Source organism: Octopus bimaculoides, chromosome 2 (assembly GCF_001194135.2).
Source record: "Octopus bimaculoides isolate UCB-OBI-ISO-001 chromosome 2, ASM119413v2, whole genome shotgun sequence".
NCBI classification, from domain to species: domain Eukaryota; kingdom Metazoa; phylum Mollusca; class Cephalopoda; order Octopoda; family Octopodidae; genus Octopus; species Octopus bimaculoides.
The window spans coordinates 44236671-44252564 of NC_068982.1; the positions used below are offsets into that span (position 1 = coordinate 44236671).

Consider the following 15894-nt stretch of genomic DNA (forward strand, 5'->3'; position numbering starts at 1 on the left):
TATATATATATATATATATATATATATATATATATATATATATATATATATCATCATCATCATCACATATACACACAGAGATACAAACATACATATATACTCACATACAGACACATACACATCCATGTATAAATTCGTGTATATAGATGGTCTAGATGTACATTCTCTGGATTCTGAGTCAATTTCCATGACTAGTGTTACAATTGCTCAATCAATTAAACTACCCACTCAGTAAATTATAGATTATGTGGCCAAGCATTTTACAGACAAGTGTATGGACTTGTCCCAAAATGTACCTGTCAGTCAGAATCACCATGACATTGTGTATGACAGGACTAAGTTCTTTCAATTGCAGGTTATGTTCATCTGATAGTCTTCCATGCACTTACTGTCTATCCAGTTTCATCATCATCATCATCATTATCATCAGGAGTGGCTGTGTTGTAAGTAGCTTGCTTACCAACCACATGGTTCCGGGTTCGGTCCCACTTCGTGGCATCTTGGGTAAGTATCTTCTATTATAGCTTCGGGCTGACCAAAGCCTTGTGAGTGGATTTGGTAGACGGAAACTGAAAGAAGCCCGTCATATATATGTATATGTGTGTGTGTGTGTGTGTGTGTGTGTGTGTGTGTGTGTTTGTCCCCCTAGCATTGCTTGACAACCGATGCTGATGTGTTTATGTCCCCCGTAATTTAGCGGTTCGGCAAAAGAGACCGATAGAATAAGTCCTGGGCTTCTAAAAGAATAAGTCCTGGGGTCAATTTGCTCGACTAAAGGTGGTGCTCCAACATGGCCACAGTCAAATGACTGAAACAAGTAAAAGAGATGTGGTTGTGTGGATAAGAAGCTTGCTTCCTTACCATGTGATCTTCGGTTTGGTCTCACTTTGTGACACCTTGGGCTCCTGTCTTCTACAATAGCTTCAATCACATCAAAGCCTTGTGAATGGATTTAGTAAATGGAAACTGAAAGAGGCTTACTACATGTGTGTGTGTGTGTGTGACAGCTGGTACTGGTTTGTTTACATCCCCATAACTTACTGATTCAGCAAAAGAGAGTGGTAGAAATACATTTCACACAATACTGGCATTAGTGAGGTCATCAAATAACTTGTAAGACAAGACTCCTCAAGTGAGTCAGAGAGCAATAGCGAGGAACTTGGCTTTATGCCAGATGATGAGAGATTAAAGTATGATAGAGGGTCAGGAACAGGTGTCTTGATGTAAAGGGAGATACATGGTTGCCCCCAGGTGGAAGAGAAACAGGATGGTGGCGAAGGTGTATCAGAGTATATCCTCAAGTTACAGGAAATTGAATAAGAGAAGTGGTTTGGTAGGTATTGGGCTGCAGGTGTGAGAAGGAAGAGATAAGCATAGTGCATGAAGATACAGAAATATATATATATATATATATTTGAGTTTTTACCTGTAAATTTGAATTTAATTGAGTTTTACCTGTAAATTTGGATTTTTATCCCTAACATATTTATAAATATAAATATATATATATATTTATATAAGAGGCATTACTATAGAATAATGCCCCTTATATAAATATAAACGAATAATTATATTCTTGGGAATAGAAATTTCCCTTATGAAATTTTTTACACACTGGCTTCTTGATAAAATTCTTGTAAAAGATTTTTATCCCTTTTTGAATTTTTTAATCATATATATATATATATATATATATATATATATATACACACACACAGATCTCTCTCTCTCTCTCTCTCTCTCTGGCAGGGTGACCAAGTAACTAGCAAGACAAAGATCCTTTGAGAAGGAAGGGGGAACTGGAGGAGGTGATCTTGTGTCCTTTAATCCAAGCCATGCCAGTATGGGAAAATAGGTCATAAGAACGATTTTCCCAGTATGGAAAAATAGGTCATAAGAACAAAAGTATAGAAGCTTATAGGTGCAGGCATGGTTGAGTGGTTAAGTGATTAAGAAGCCCACTTTGCAGCCAGGTGGTTTCAGTTTCAGTCCCATTGCACAGCACTTTGGGCAAGTGTCTTCTACTACAGCCCCAGGCCAACTAATGCCTTATGAGTGAATTTCAAAGAGGGAAGCTGTGCAGAAGCCTGTCAGAGATTGTCTGTGTGTGTGTTTGTTTGTTTGTCACCCACCATCACTTAACAACCAGTGTTGGTTGTTTACATCCTCCATAACTTAGTAGTTCAGCAAAAGAGACCCACAGAATAAGTACCAGACTTAAAAAGTAATTACTGATACCAATTTGTTTGACTAAACCTTTCAAGGCAGTGCCCCAGCATGGCAGCAGACCAATGACAGAAACAAGTAAAAAGCAAAAGATTAAAAGATAGAAGCATGACTATAAAAATACAAATATATTGCTGCTATTATGCAAAAGTGTCGTAAGTCCAAAACGTTGCTTTTTTCAGAAAACAAAAAACATAGTTTCACCATTCCATTTCTTTTTACATTAGTAACAGACAATAATAGTTTGTTGGGTGCATAAAATCGTAACTACATGCATGCATGATATTTTCAGAATGAATATGTTTTTTGCAAAACTAGGGCAGCAAGCTGGCAGAAACGTTAGCACGCTGGGCAAAATGCTTAGCAGTATTTCATCCGTCTTTACGTTCTGAGTTCAAATTCCGCCGAGGTTGACTTTGCTTTTCATCCTTTCGGAGTTAATAAATTAAGTACCAGTTGCAAACTGGAATCGCTCTAATCAAGTGGCCCCCTCCCCCAAAATTTCTGGCTTTGTGCTAAGAGTAGAATAGAATAGTTTTGCAAAACTGTCATACATGGGACTTACTACACATTTGAAAAATGCTAAACCATTGTACTACACTTTGACAATATTTCATATCTTGGCATCTGAAGAAGCTGAAGATAGGATAGTTTGACCAAAAGAACTGGCTATTGCAAGCAAAATTAAATATTGAAAAAAAACGCATCTGGCCAAATTTGGACATACAGCAGTTTAACATAGTAGCAACAATATATTCTTTTATTCTTTTAATTATTCCAGTCATTTGACTGTGACCATGCTGGAGCACTGCCATTTTAGTTGAAGAAATCGACCCCTGGACTTATACTTTGTAAGCCTGGTCTCTTCTGCTGAACCACTAAGCTACGAGGATGTAAACACACCAACATCGGTTGTCAAGTGATGGTTGGGGGGGGGGACACACACACACAAATACAGACAAAAATATACACACATAAATGTATGCACGTATTTTATAAGAGAAAAACATGTAATAATTGAAGTATAAAAAAGATGGATTTCATACATGAACTTCTGTTTGTTTATTATATGACAATAATAAATGAGTTGTATGTGTTATTTCATTTATCAATACAGTAATGGCAATTATATAATACAGTTCATTTAAATAGGTAATTTAGTCATTCATGAATGTAATGATAGTAATGGCAAATTAAGTTGTTGAATTATTCATATTGCATTAAGAGTGAATATTTCGTTATAAATAATGTTTTTTGTTTTATTTCAGGGTGCAAAAGCAAAAAAATTGCTTTTGGTCCCACATGTGATGCTCCTACATAAAGTTGGCCATGTGAAAAACATGGTACTTAAAAACATGTAATAATTGAAGGAGAATTGAAAGATTCAGCTTCAATGTGAATGAAGGTAGAAAAATGGCTTTACAGAATGCAGGTGACTGTGCGATGGCACTGAAATGGCCACAGGTCAAGTAGGACACTCATTTGTCATGGTTTCTACCGACATTTGAATAGGCTGTTTGGCCAAGGAGAACTGAAAGATTCTGTTTCGAATCTGAACCAGGGTGAGACTACCCCTACAGATTTAGGTTTATTCCTCCTGTATGTGTGTATTTTATAAGAGAAAACGTAATAATTGAAGTAGAAAAAAGATCGATGTCATATATGTTAAGTTATTGAAGTGTTCATGTTGCATTAAGAGTGACTATTTCTTTATAAACAATGTTTTTTTGTCTTATTTCAGGGTGCATAAGCTAAAATATTTGCTTTTGCATCCACACGTGATGCTCCTACATAAAGTTCACCATGTGAAGAGCATGGTTCTTCAAGTTACAACCCAGCAACTTTTAGTATTTGGCCCTGAGTTTTATTAATGCTCATGGCAAAAAGAAAGTAAGCTGGGAAACTTTAACAGCTAAAATTGGAATGGGACATTAGATAGTATAACTGGTATGTAAGGAAAGAAGATGGTGTCACTTTTACCACAACCAGTGAAAATATTTGCCTCAATGCAGTTCTTCATAAGTTTGTGCACAATTAATGTTGTATCACTGCATGATTTTTGTTGAGACAAATTAGGCTATAGCATAATAGCTTCCCCTGAACCATTTACTTGTATTTTGCTGGACAAACAAACAAACAGACAATCTCTCTTTTATATATATATAGATAGAAGATAGATATTCCCCAGGTGAGGAATCTATACACCATGAAAACTGGTCCTTTGAGTCTATATAATTTGGGAAGGATTTCTATCTTTATCCCTTTACTCTTTTACTTGTTTCAGTCATTTGACTGCGGCCATGCTGGAGCACCGCCTTTAGTCGAGCATATCGACCCCAGGACTTATTCTTTGTAAGCCTAGTACTTATTCTATCGTTCTCTTTTGCTGAACCGCTTAGTGACGGGGACATAAACACACCAGCATCGGTTGTCAAGCAATGCTAGGGGGACAAACACAGACACACAAACACATATATATATATATACATATATATGACGGGCTTCTTTCAGTTTCCGTCTACCAAATCCACTCACAAGGCTTTCGTCGGCCTGAGACTATAGTAGAAGACACTTGCCCAAGATGCCATGCAGTGGGACTGAACTCGGAACCATGTGGTTGGTAAGCAAGCTACTTACCACACAGCCACTCCTTTTAATTTTTAAAAATCGCTTTTGGGGAAAACATATTTCAAAGTTTTGCATGGAATTTTTTTTTAACCTTTGTCATAGAAAACTAACTGAATTTAACTTTAGCTCACTTTGAGGTGTAACATAATTTTAACAAGCTACAAGTGAGGAGTATCAAAATGTGAGTATGTGTGAATAGGTTTACTCAGATAAAAATATGGTCATACACAACTATTTCAACATTATCATCATCATCATTTAACATCTGTTGTCCACGCTGGCATGGGTTGGACAGTTTGACTGGGCTGGCATGCTGGAAGGCTGCACCAGGATCCAGTCTGATTTGGCATGGTTTTCTATGGCTGGATGCCCTTCCTAACACCAACCATTCCAGGAATGTAATGGATGCTTTTACATCTGCTTTCCATGAGTCGGTTGGTCTGACATGGAGCTGACTAGCAGGGAGCCGTCCAGACTCCAGCTGTCTGTTGAGGCATGGTTTCTATGACTGGATGCCCTTTCTAGCACCAACCACTTAACAGAATGTGCTAGGTGCTTTTTACATGCCATTGGCATGGTTGCATTAACACAGCACCAGCACCTGAAAGGACAAGCCTGAATGTGTTGAAGACAGCGGTTTTACTTAGCTTGATGTACAGCAGATTGCCACATCTCCTGGTCCCTTGTCATTTCCTCAGTGAGGCCCAGTGTCTGAATATATAAAAAAATATGTCAAGATAATTCATTTGATATAGTTATGTATCTGTTTCGCAAGATTCTTGATGTGAAATCATGTGTTGAAACAGATGTTATATTTAGGGATAGTAATCAGCAAGATGGCAGAACCGTTAGCAGACCAGGTTAAATGCTTAGTGGTATTTCGTCAGCAGCTACTTTCTGAGTTCAAATTCTGCCGAGGTCAACTTTGCCATTCGTCTTTTCAGAGTTGATAAGTTAACCCTTTCAGTACTGTATTTATTTTGAGATGCTCTGTGTTTCTTTCAATTACTTGAAATATAACAAATAATTTAGTAAAATATCTTAGTTATTATTCAGCTAGTGTTAGGAACATAAATTGTGACTAAGGTTTGGTGGAAGATCTTAATTCGAAACTTATGAAAACAAGACATTTGTACTCAGAGCCAGAGCCGGTTTCAGTCAGGTTGGTAACAAAAGGGTTAAATACCAATTGATCACTGGGGTTGATGTAATCCACACATCCCTTCTCCCCAAATGGCTGCCCTTGTGGAAAAATTTGAAACCATTATATTTAGGGATGGTCATTTTTTTCATTGAGGAGACATTTGGTACAGAGAGTCACTGAAGAAGTCACAGAATGTGTGATGAGAAAACTCTAATAATGATAATAACAAAGCTAAAGTGGAGATCAAATAAACAGTGCATGTTTTTAATTGGCCAAAGATGACCATCCCCAAATATAACAATTTATTTGACTTTTATCATTACATAAAAAATGTTAAATCATTTGACTTTTAGACTGTAATTTCTAAGGCTTGTGTATCTATCATTAATCATTCATAGAAATTAGAGTAGCTTCACACTACTGCAAGCTTTTGGTAAAGTGTCATAGAATCTCTTTTTTCTTCTTCTACCAATCTAACTAAAGTACAGTCGCTTTAACCTTTTTTTTTTACCATATTTTTGTTGAAGCATACTGGCTTTGTTTTAATTAATTTTTAAAATAATGAAGAATTTAGTAAAATAAGTTTGTCATTATTAATTTGGTGTTTGGAAAACATAAACTAGCATGAAATTTTGCAGGAAGGTTTAAATTCCAATCACTTTGAAACAAGAAGTTTGTACCATAGAACCAGGATGATTTCAGACAGGTTTGTATCAAAAGGGTTAAAACTATTTTCTTTATTCTCCTCATTATTTTACTGACTTGTTCTCTTGGTTATATAAAAATAGATTCAATCTCTGAAGTACAATCTCTTATGAATTTTACAACTTGTGTCTGAGAATGTGACCTGTCCATTATTGTTTGTTACACCATAGGAAAGGTTTGCAATATCCTAATTCACAGCTGGGTCCTAACAATTAGCTAGTGTGTCTTCTTTTGTGAATCACTATGAAAGACAGCTGGAGTGAAAATCTCAGCATTTTTATGTGTTCTCAAACAAAACATGTATATTGCCATTCTTATTCTAACTGTGATTTGTTTAAAATAGTCAAATCTCACCCGCACTCTTAAACAAAGGGAATGAGCTATCTTGTTTAAGTCTTTTGTTATCATATTTCTGTTGAAATATGTCACTTTTATTTCAATTACTTTAGAAAATAATACAGAATTTAGTAAAATAACTCAGTCATTATTAACTCTTTAGCATTCAGATTACTCTGTCAGATAGATAATGCTTATTTGTTCATATTACTTTGAATCAATCATGCATTATCTCATAGCTTTGAGATTTTGATGATGTGATTGCTTGTTTTTAAAATAACATTATAGAGTAGATGTAAGAGGCCAGATCTGACCAGTGTGAACATAAAAGAGGTAGATATATTTAGATTGAGTTTAACCTTTTTAAATGCCAGAGGGTTAAGCTGGTTATTTTGGAACAAAAATTAACATGTTATTTTGGTGGAAGGTTTTAATTTAGATCACATTAAAACAAGAAGTTTGTAACATAGAACTAGGAGCAGTAATAAGTGGGTTGGTATCAAAAGGGTTAAAATGAGATGATTATTGATCTTGTTCATGCTCTTGGTTTCAGTATTCAATAGCTATGAGAACAAGCTTGCAATATTCCACTTGTGAACTGGAACGAAACAGGGGAGGGCTGGCATCAAGAAACACATCCTGCCATAGAAAATCTGCCACAGTGAACTCCCAATTCATGCATGCATGGAAAAGTGGACATTAAAACTATGAAGGTGATAATGACAATACACATACATACAAACATACACACATATGATTAATTGATTGATTGATTGATTGACGGACAAACAGAGAAATATAGATTTATGCACAAAAACATATATCATACACATATATACAAGCAAACACATATGAAGTAAAAGTAAAGGAATCGCTTGCAGTTTCAAGGATGAGGTTCCAGTTTTGTGATCAACTCAACTTCATGCACATTAAATTGGCTTGTCAGTGGCTGAATATTCCACAGACATTTGTACCCTTAATTAATCAAGGCATACATATATATGTATGTATGTATGTATATGTGCATGTGTGTGTGTGTGTGTGTGTGTATGTGATTATTCAGTTTTATTTCAAGATTTCTAGCCAATAGAGAAAGAGCTGGTTTCTAATCTTGATTCAAGTCTCCTTCATTGGGATTTCAACATCAACAACAAGGTATTTTTGTTTGTATGTATGTATATGCATGCTTGCTTGCTTGTATTTTTACCTTTTATTCCTCACTTGTTTCAGTCATTGTACTGCAGCCATGCTAGGGTGCCACCTTGAGGGGTTTAGTCATACAAGCAACCCCAGTACTTATTTTTAAGTCTGGTATGAGCTCTACTGGGCTGATCTGCTGAACCATTAAGTTACAAGGATGTCAACAAACCAACAAACACAAAGACACACACACACACATGGGTGAGATGAAATTTGTTGAGGCAGATTTTCCACAACAGATGCCTTTCCTGTCACCAATCCTCACCTGTTTCTAAGCACTGTAATATTTCCCCATGACTAGACATGTTTTTGCAGAAGATTGGAAATGGAAGGACATTGCTTATATGATAGTGACACTCATCTACAGTGTGATGTCAAGACAAGAACAAACACGCACACACATACATGATTGGCTTCTATCAGTTTGTCAACCAAATCTACTGACAAGGATTTGAATGGCCCAGAAGACACTTGCCCAAGATGCCATGCAGTGGAACTTAACTTGAACCCATGTGGTGTGGATGCAAGCTTAACCATGTGGTGTGGGTGCAAACTTAACCATGTGGTGTGGAGGCAAACTTAAACCTCTACCATTCAAATTATTCTGTCAAATGTAATACTTTTCATTCAAATTGTTTTTAATTAATCATGCATTATTTTGTAGCTTTGAAATTTTGATGATGTGATTGTATATTTTATAATGACATCAAAGGGTAGGGGTGACAGGCTGGATCTGGCAGGTTAGAACATAAAGCAGATAGAATATTTTAGCCAGATATAACCAGTTTAAATGCTACAGGGTTAACCTGAATCCATGTGATGTGGATGCAAACTTCTTAACCATGTGATGGTGATGGTGGTGATAGTGTTGGAAGCAGCAGTAGTAAAGATAAAACTGAATATATTCATTCCAAAGATTAGCAAAGATTACTTCATAGAAACATATCAGCATTAGGAATATAATGTTACAGTTAGGATATTCTAAATGAAATGCTCCACTTAAATTACATTATAGAAACGAATTTGAATTTTTATTTAATTTCTATTTTTAGATGCAGGTGTGGCTGTGTGGCTAAAAAGCTTGCTTTGCAATCATGAGGTTTTGGGTTCAGTCACATCACCTTGAGCAAATGTCTACTAATATAGCCTTGGGCCAACCAATGCTTTATGAGCGAATTTGGTAGGCAGAAACTATGTGGAGGCCTGTTGTATATACAGTACCATGCAAAAGCCTTCAGCCACTTTAAACTATTGTAAATTTTTATTAATTGCCAACTTATAAGTGAATGTTTCACATTGTATTTTTTACAGATGAAATATTGACCCTGTTGGAGTTATTTCCATACCTAATCATTATATTTTGTAATAGGGGTTCTGAATGAGAGGGGAAGATGTGAAACGACCACCAAAAATGGCCGTGCAAAAGTTTTCAGCTACCTCACATAAACCAATCAAGATACATTGTTTTAAAACAGAAAAATGTCTATAATAAAAATTTATAACATAATGTTCCTTTCAAGAAGTTATTGTATATTGCTAATATTTCGTGTGGCTTCCCTTAGCTTGAATAACTGCTTCAATGCACCTGGGAAGAGATGTGTACAAATCCTTCACCATCTTCACAGGTATGAGATGCCATTCTCTGTGGCTGAGCTCCCATAACTCTTTAAGATTGCATGGATTCTTCTGACGAACTCTTCTTTTTAGTTCTGTCCACATTTACTCCATGATATTTAAGTAAGGGTTCTGAGCTGGCCAATCTTTCAATATGGTAACACCTTCATTAGTCAGACTCTGTTGTGTTGCATGTGATCTGTAGCACAGAGCTCTGCCATGCTGAAAAATTTCACCTACATCCAAGTCTGGTATCAAATTGTCCTTCAGCAACTGGATGCATTTGGCACGATTCAAGTTACTGTCAATTTTAACCAACTTTCTTGAACCATCACTTTTTATGTATCTGCAAAGCATCAGACCCTTAACCCCAGAATTCACTGTTTTCATTATGTAACATGGATCAGTTCGCTTTCCTGGAGGACTTCTGACAAATTCTCACTGTATCTCGATCGGTTTATGTGAGGTGGCCGAAAACTTTTGCACAATCATTTTTAGTGGTCATGTTGCATCTTCCCCTCTCATTCAGAATCCCTACTACAAAATATAATGATTAGGTATGGAAATGACTCCAACAAGGCTAATGTTTCATCTGTAAGAAATACAGTACGAAACATCGACTTATAAGTTGGCAATTAGTAGAAATTTACAATAGTTTAAAGTAGCCGAAAACTTTTGCACAGTATTGTATATATATATACATACATACATACATATATATATATATATATATATATATATATATATATATATATATATATATATATATATATATACATATATATATATATATACATATATATACTATGTATATATTTATCACTGCTTGACAACTGATATTGGTTTGTTTACATCTCTGTAGCATAGCAGTTTTTATTCAAATAATTTTTAGTCTATACATCTGTCAAAGTTCTGTTGCCACACATCTGTGACCTCATCAGTGACTCTGTCTCATTGACTCCTCTTGTCCTGTTTATTCCATTTACACACACAGATGCACAAGCACAATCTCTCTCTTACCCTTCCTTCTAAGTGTTAAACAAATACATTTATTAAAAGTTGTCCTCATGTTGTCTTCTTTTTTTTAGCTTATTGTCTAATATTCTATCAGTACTTCAGTTGATTAAGTGAATACAGTCAAAACTGATTGAGATTTATTTACTGTACTTCAGTTACTCTGTCACAGTAAAACACCATACTGGGTGATCTACCATGTCAAGTTGGTACCTCACTGTTTATGAATACCACCACTCTTAATGGCTTATGAACAACTGGTTGAGTTACAAAATATACTTTATATACAAACATAACAGCTCAAGCTGCTACTATTAAAATTTAGATATTAATTGAATTTAGTTGATGTTGTTTAACTGTTTAGCATTGAAACTGGTCAATAAATTAATCTCAGTCCCACTGCATGGCACCTTGGGCAAGTGTCTTCTACTATAGCTTTGGAGCTGACTAAAGCCTTGTGAGTGGATTTGGTAGATGGATACTGGAAGAAACCTGTCGTGTGTGTATATATATATATATATATATATATATATATATATATATATATATGTGTGTGTGTGTGTATATGTTTGTGTGTCTATGTTTGTCCCCCCAACATCACTTGCCAACCGATGCTGGTGTGTTTACGTCCCAGTAACTTAGCGGTCCAGCAAAAAAGACCGATAGAATAATTACAAGGCTTACAAAATATAAGTCCTGGGGTTGATTTGCTCAGCTAAAGGTGTTGCACCAGCATGGCCGCAACCAAATGACTGAAACAAATAAAATAAAAAAGAAAGAGCAAAAGAAGATATTTAGCCAAAATAATCTACCTTCTTTTATATTCAAACTGGCCAGTTTCGGCCTCTCGTACCTATCTAAAATGTCATTCCAAAAATAAATAATCACATCATTGAAATCTCAAAAGTTATGAGATAAATGCTTGATTAATTCAAAACAGCATGAATAAATAAGTATTACATTTGACACAACAATATGAATGCTAAAGGGTTAATAATGATTTCAAATTCTGGCACAAAGCCAGCAATTTCAGGGGAGGGGTTAAGTCTATTACATTGATCCCAGTGCTCAACTGGTACTTATTTTATCAAACCTGAAAGGATGAAAGGCAAAGTCATCCTCGGCAGGATTTGACCTCAGAACTTAAAGGCAGACGAAATAGTGCTAAGCTTTTTGCCCAGTGTGCTAACAATTCTGCCAGCTTGCTGCCTTCTAGATGTTTAGTAACCCTTTCTGCTATAGGTACAAGGCCTGAAATTTGGGGATGATGGGGGGGGGATAGTTGATTACATTGACCCAAGCACTCAGCTGGTACTTATTTCATTGAACCCGAAAGGATGAAAGGCAAAGTTGACCATGGCAGATTTGAACTTAGAACGTAAAGACAGACAAAATACCGCTGAAGTATTTTGCCTGGCATGCTAATAATTCCGCCAGCTCACCACTTACATGTTTTTAATAATAATAATTAGTTTGTTGTATACAGTGCCCAGGTGTTCTACAACTCATTAGGAAAAAGTAAAAGAGGGGACAGAAAACAGTAGTAAGTCAAACAACGAAAGACAGTTAAGAAAGCAATGAAAAGTACATGCACAGTGCATAGAATAAAACAGACAGATAATAAAAGAGCAAACAAGGGAAAATTTGAGAAGCATGGAATTTTTGAAAGCTACATTGTCCTGACAACTAACGAATAGCCAAGACAGATAGTTTTTCCAGGCTTCAAGAAGTCTGAGCGTGAAAAATAAAGTCAACTTATGATCAAAGGCGTTCTAGTTAAGACCATACTGTATTTTGGTCAGGCATTCTGACCAAATCTGGGGTTGTATTATCCAACGTGCCATGCCTTTTTAAGATGGTAGGGTGTAATTTGACGGAGATTTGGTCGCTATTCATAGCCAGTTAAATGGCTACATTGAGAATTCCTTGTTAAAAACGATTTATAGATCCTCGCATATGATTGTACAACCGGTTTGTTCAGAGTGAAAATTCAGACGACTGAATTTAGTAATTGTTTAAATTCCACGTCGGCCCTGATTGAAAAAAACCTCTGATCAAGAGCATTCAAACTGTGAACAGCTCTCTCTCTCTCTTTCTCTCCCATAGTGTATCTTTCCCTTATTTTTCAAGGCGGTAGAATGCGATTTAATGGGGATTTGACTATTATTTCTCGCATGTCCATTAAGATGCAAGAGGGGTTTTATTTTTATTGTTGTCACGGCTACTTTTGAAGACTATCCAAAACATAGCGAGGTAGAGGATATCTAAATACTAATTTTCTCTGTCGTTTGTATTCTTGTGTCAGCTGGACCGATTAATATAAATATCTAAGGCAGCGAGCTGGCAGAATCATTAGCAAGCCGGGCAAAATGCTTACCGGCGTTTCTTCCGTCTTCTCGTTCTAAGTTCAAATTCCGCTGAGGTCGACTGTCTCTTTTATCCTTCCGAGGTCGATAAAATAAGTACCAGTCGAGCATTGGGGTCGATGTAATCGATTTACCCACGCCCTGAACTTACCGGCTTCGTGTCAAAATTTGAAATCAATATAAATATCTGTATATTTATACTTAAAAATTCATAAGCTGAAAGTCTCCACATTTTGCTTTCTCTAGTCTTGCATGTATACATATTTTGTATTTCATACTCAAATTGTTATATTTCATATATTTGATGTATCTAATTTGTTTATCCGCATAATTGTCTACACACACAGATATTGTCAATAGTTCATATATCCGGAGAAAAAGCACATTAAATCATTAGAGCCATAATAATTAACTCCCTAAATATACATTAAGAAATATACACACACACACACTCTTTCCCTTCCTTTTAAGCGCTAAAATGATACATTTGCTAAAAGCTGTCCTTTTGTTTTTACCTCACTATCTAATATAGATACTTTTTAAAATATTTTTTCATACCCATAAACAGTTGAAAACTGTCAATCGCCCATAAAAGCCAAACAGCAACAATAAACACAAGAACATCACTCAACGATATAGGTTTTTTTTTTACCCTATTGTTTCTTTACCGTGTCTAATGAGGCGTAGCAACGAAAACTGGAAGCTAACCAGGAACAATAATAACACAAAGTACCGAGAAATAATGAATGGAAAGAGAAAGTAATTTTTAATACAGGTATTTCTATATTAATTGTCGTACACTCGCTATGTAATTGTAAATATTAAACTGAATGACGGAGTGATCGAATGTTGGTAGAGAGCCTACCAAATATCTGGTTATATGTGTTTAGAGTTTCGAATCTAAGTTTCAACTCCTCCAGCCACTAACCACTGAGGGAGTCTACGTGAACATCTATCTGTTAGAAAAAAAAAAAAAAAAAAGATCAGTCACGCAGTCACGTAGCTTTCAAGTTACACCCAATCGTCTTAAAAAGGAAAAGACACACACATTGGATTATGTAGTCTTAGATACATTATGTCTGAAATAAAAAGGCAGGATGGTCAGAGTTGGAACCTCTTTGGTCATAAGTCTGTTCAATCAGAGTTGACCTACGGCTAAACAAAATAATCTCAAGTTACCGGCACAGATTAATGATGTGTAACGAAGCATAGTAAAACAATGGAAAGATAAAAGCAGGTAGGAGACCAAAGAAGAAGTATTTATGTAAATATGTGTACAATATAAATAGGTGCATAATACTTTGTACCCATTAATTAGTTTCCTAACAAAGTGATTATTTACGACTGGAAGAAAAGGGGAGGAAAGAAATTGTTCATTCTCCCTCGCTCCCCCACACTTTTTTTTTTATTACGGAAATATCAACTTACTTGCCCACTGCTGAAAGCAAACACCAGTGCCGATCCGACTGCTGTGAGGGCCCATGTAAATAAAGTCCCAAGCAGTGCCTGTACAAGAGGGCTGTATTCTTTTATCATGGTTTTCGATTTTCACAACCAAAAGTTTTTTTATTAAATATATATATTTTTTCTCCTTTTCACACGTTAAAAGAATATTGTGTGAGAGATATCTAAATATTAAAGTGTGTCCCAAAGATATTGGCTTAAGTCGGCATCGTGGAACTTGGCAAACCGTAGCCGTCGTCGTGTTATTAGTTCCTGTGACTGAAGAAGCCAAACATCAATAACAACAACACGAGTTGGTGAGGTGTCACGGAGAAAGTTTACAGAACGCCTTTATTCGAGTCTCCTTACATACAAGAGTGAGATAAAGAACTTTTAATTATCTCCCTTACACGTAAGCACTCGTTCTCTTCTGCAGTTACTTAAGAAATTTGCTGAGTTTGTTGTTTGCCAATAAACCCGTCCTAGCCAATGAAAGAACTTCCAGCCGTGACCTATCGAGTTGAAATTATTCACTCTCTTCCTTTCTTTCCTTTCTACCTTTTTTCTTTCTTTCTGTCCCTTCTTGTACCACTCTATTTTTCTTTCTATCGATCTATCTCATTCTGTAATCATTAAGTACAACGTCATCACCTTATCAAATAATAACAATTTCGTGGCACTTAGGAAGAAAAAAGAAATGTAATTTTGCATTTCGAAAGGGTAACGATAGAGTAGACGTTAACATGTAACACACAGGCCCTATTATCTGAATGCTGTGCTACCTTCTGACAGACAGTTTAACTAACGAATAAATGTAACTAAATTATAACAACTCAAATATCATTAAATTACAAATAGAGGTCTGGATATCATTGAATGATTTAGCAAACTACGTATATTGTCTTAGGATACTAAGTTTTACTTTGCAGCCGGCGCTGTAGGAGCAGCGTAAATGATGGAGATAGTGAAGTGGAATTAATACGTATATAATGTTTCAAGTTATGAACCCCAACTTTATCATAGAACCTTAATTTGCTGAGCTTGATTAAGGAGACTTTTCTTTCTTCCTGTCTCTGTTCCTTTCTTTCCTTCTTTTTTTCTTGCTTTCTTACTTTTTTTTTTCCATTCTTCTTCTTACCGCCGACATTCTGTCAACTCAACCAGCCTATAGAATCCTAAAAGGTAATAAATACTTAGAAACATATTTTAAATGTAACG

At 35.8% G+C, this 15894-nt stretch overlaps 1 protein-coding gene across 10 annotated transcripts in view; it reads right to left on the bottom strand.

Annotated features, from left to right (window-relative positions):
- Positions 1–15123, bottom strand: part of LOC106869733 (zinc transporter ZIP11) — a 172182-nt gene extending 157059 nt beyond the window's left edge. For 8 of the 10 annotated variants that reach the window (XM_052976865.1, XM_052976863.1, XM_052976845.1 and 5 more), the window contains exon 1: positions 14662–15123. In XM_052976865.1, the coding sequence (XP_052832825.1) occupies positions 14662–14769 (108 nt within the window). In that variant the 5' untranslated portion in view covers positions 14770–15123. The remainder of the gene's footprint in view (positions 1–14661) is intronic. The other 2 variants (XM_052976864.1, XM_052976843.1) reach the window with 1 other exon arrangement.
- Between the last annotated feature and the right edge of the window lie 771 nt (positions 15124–15894).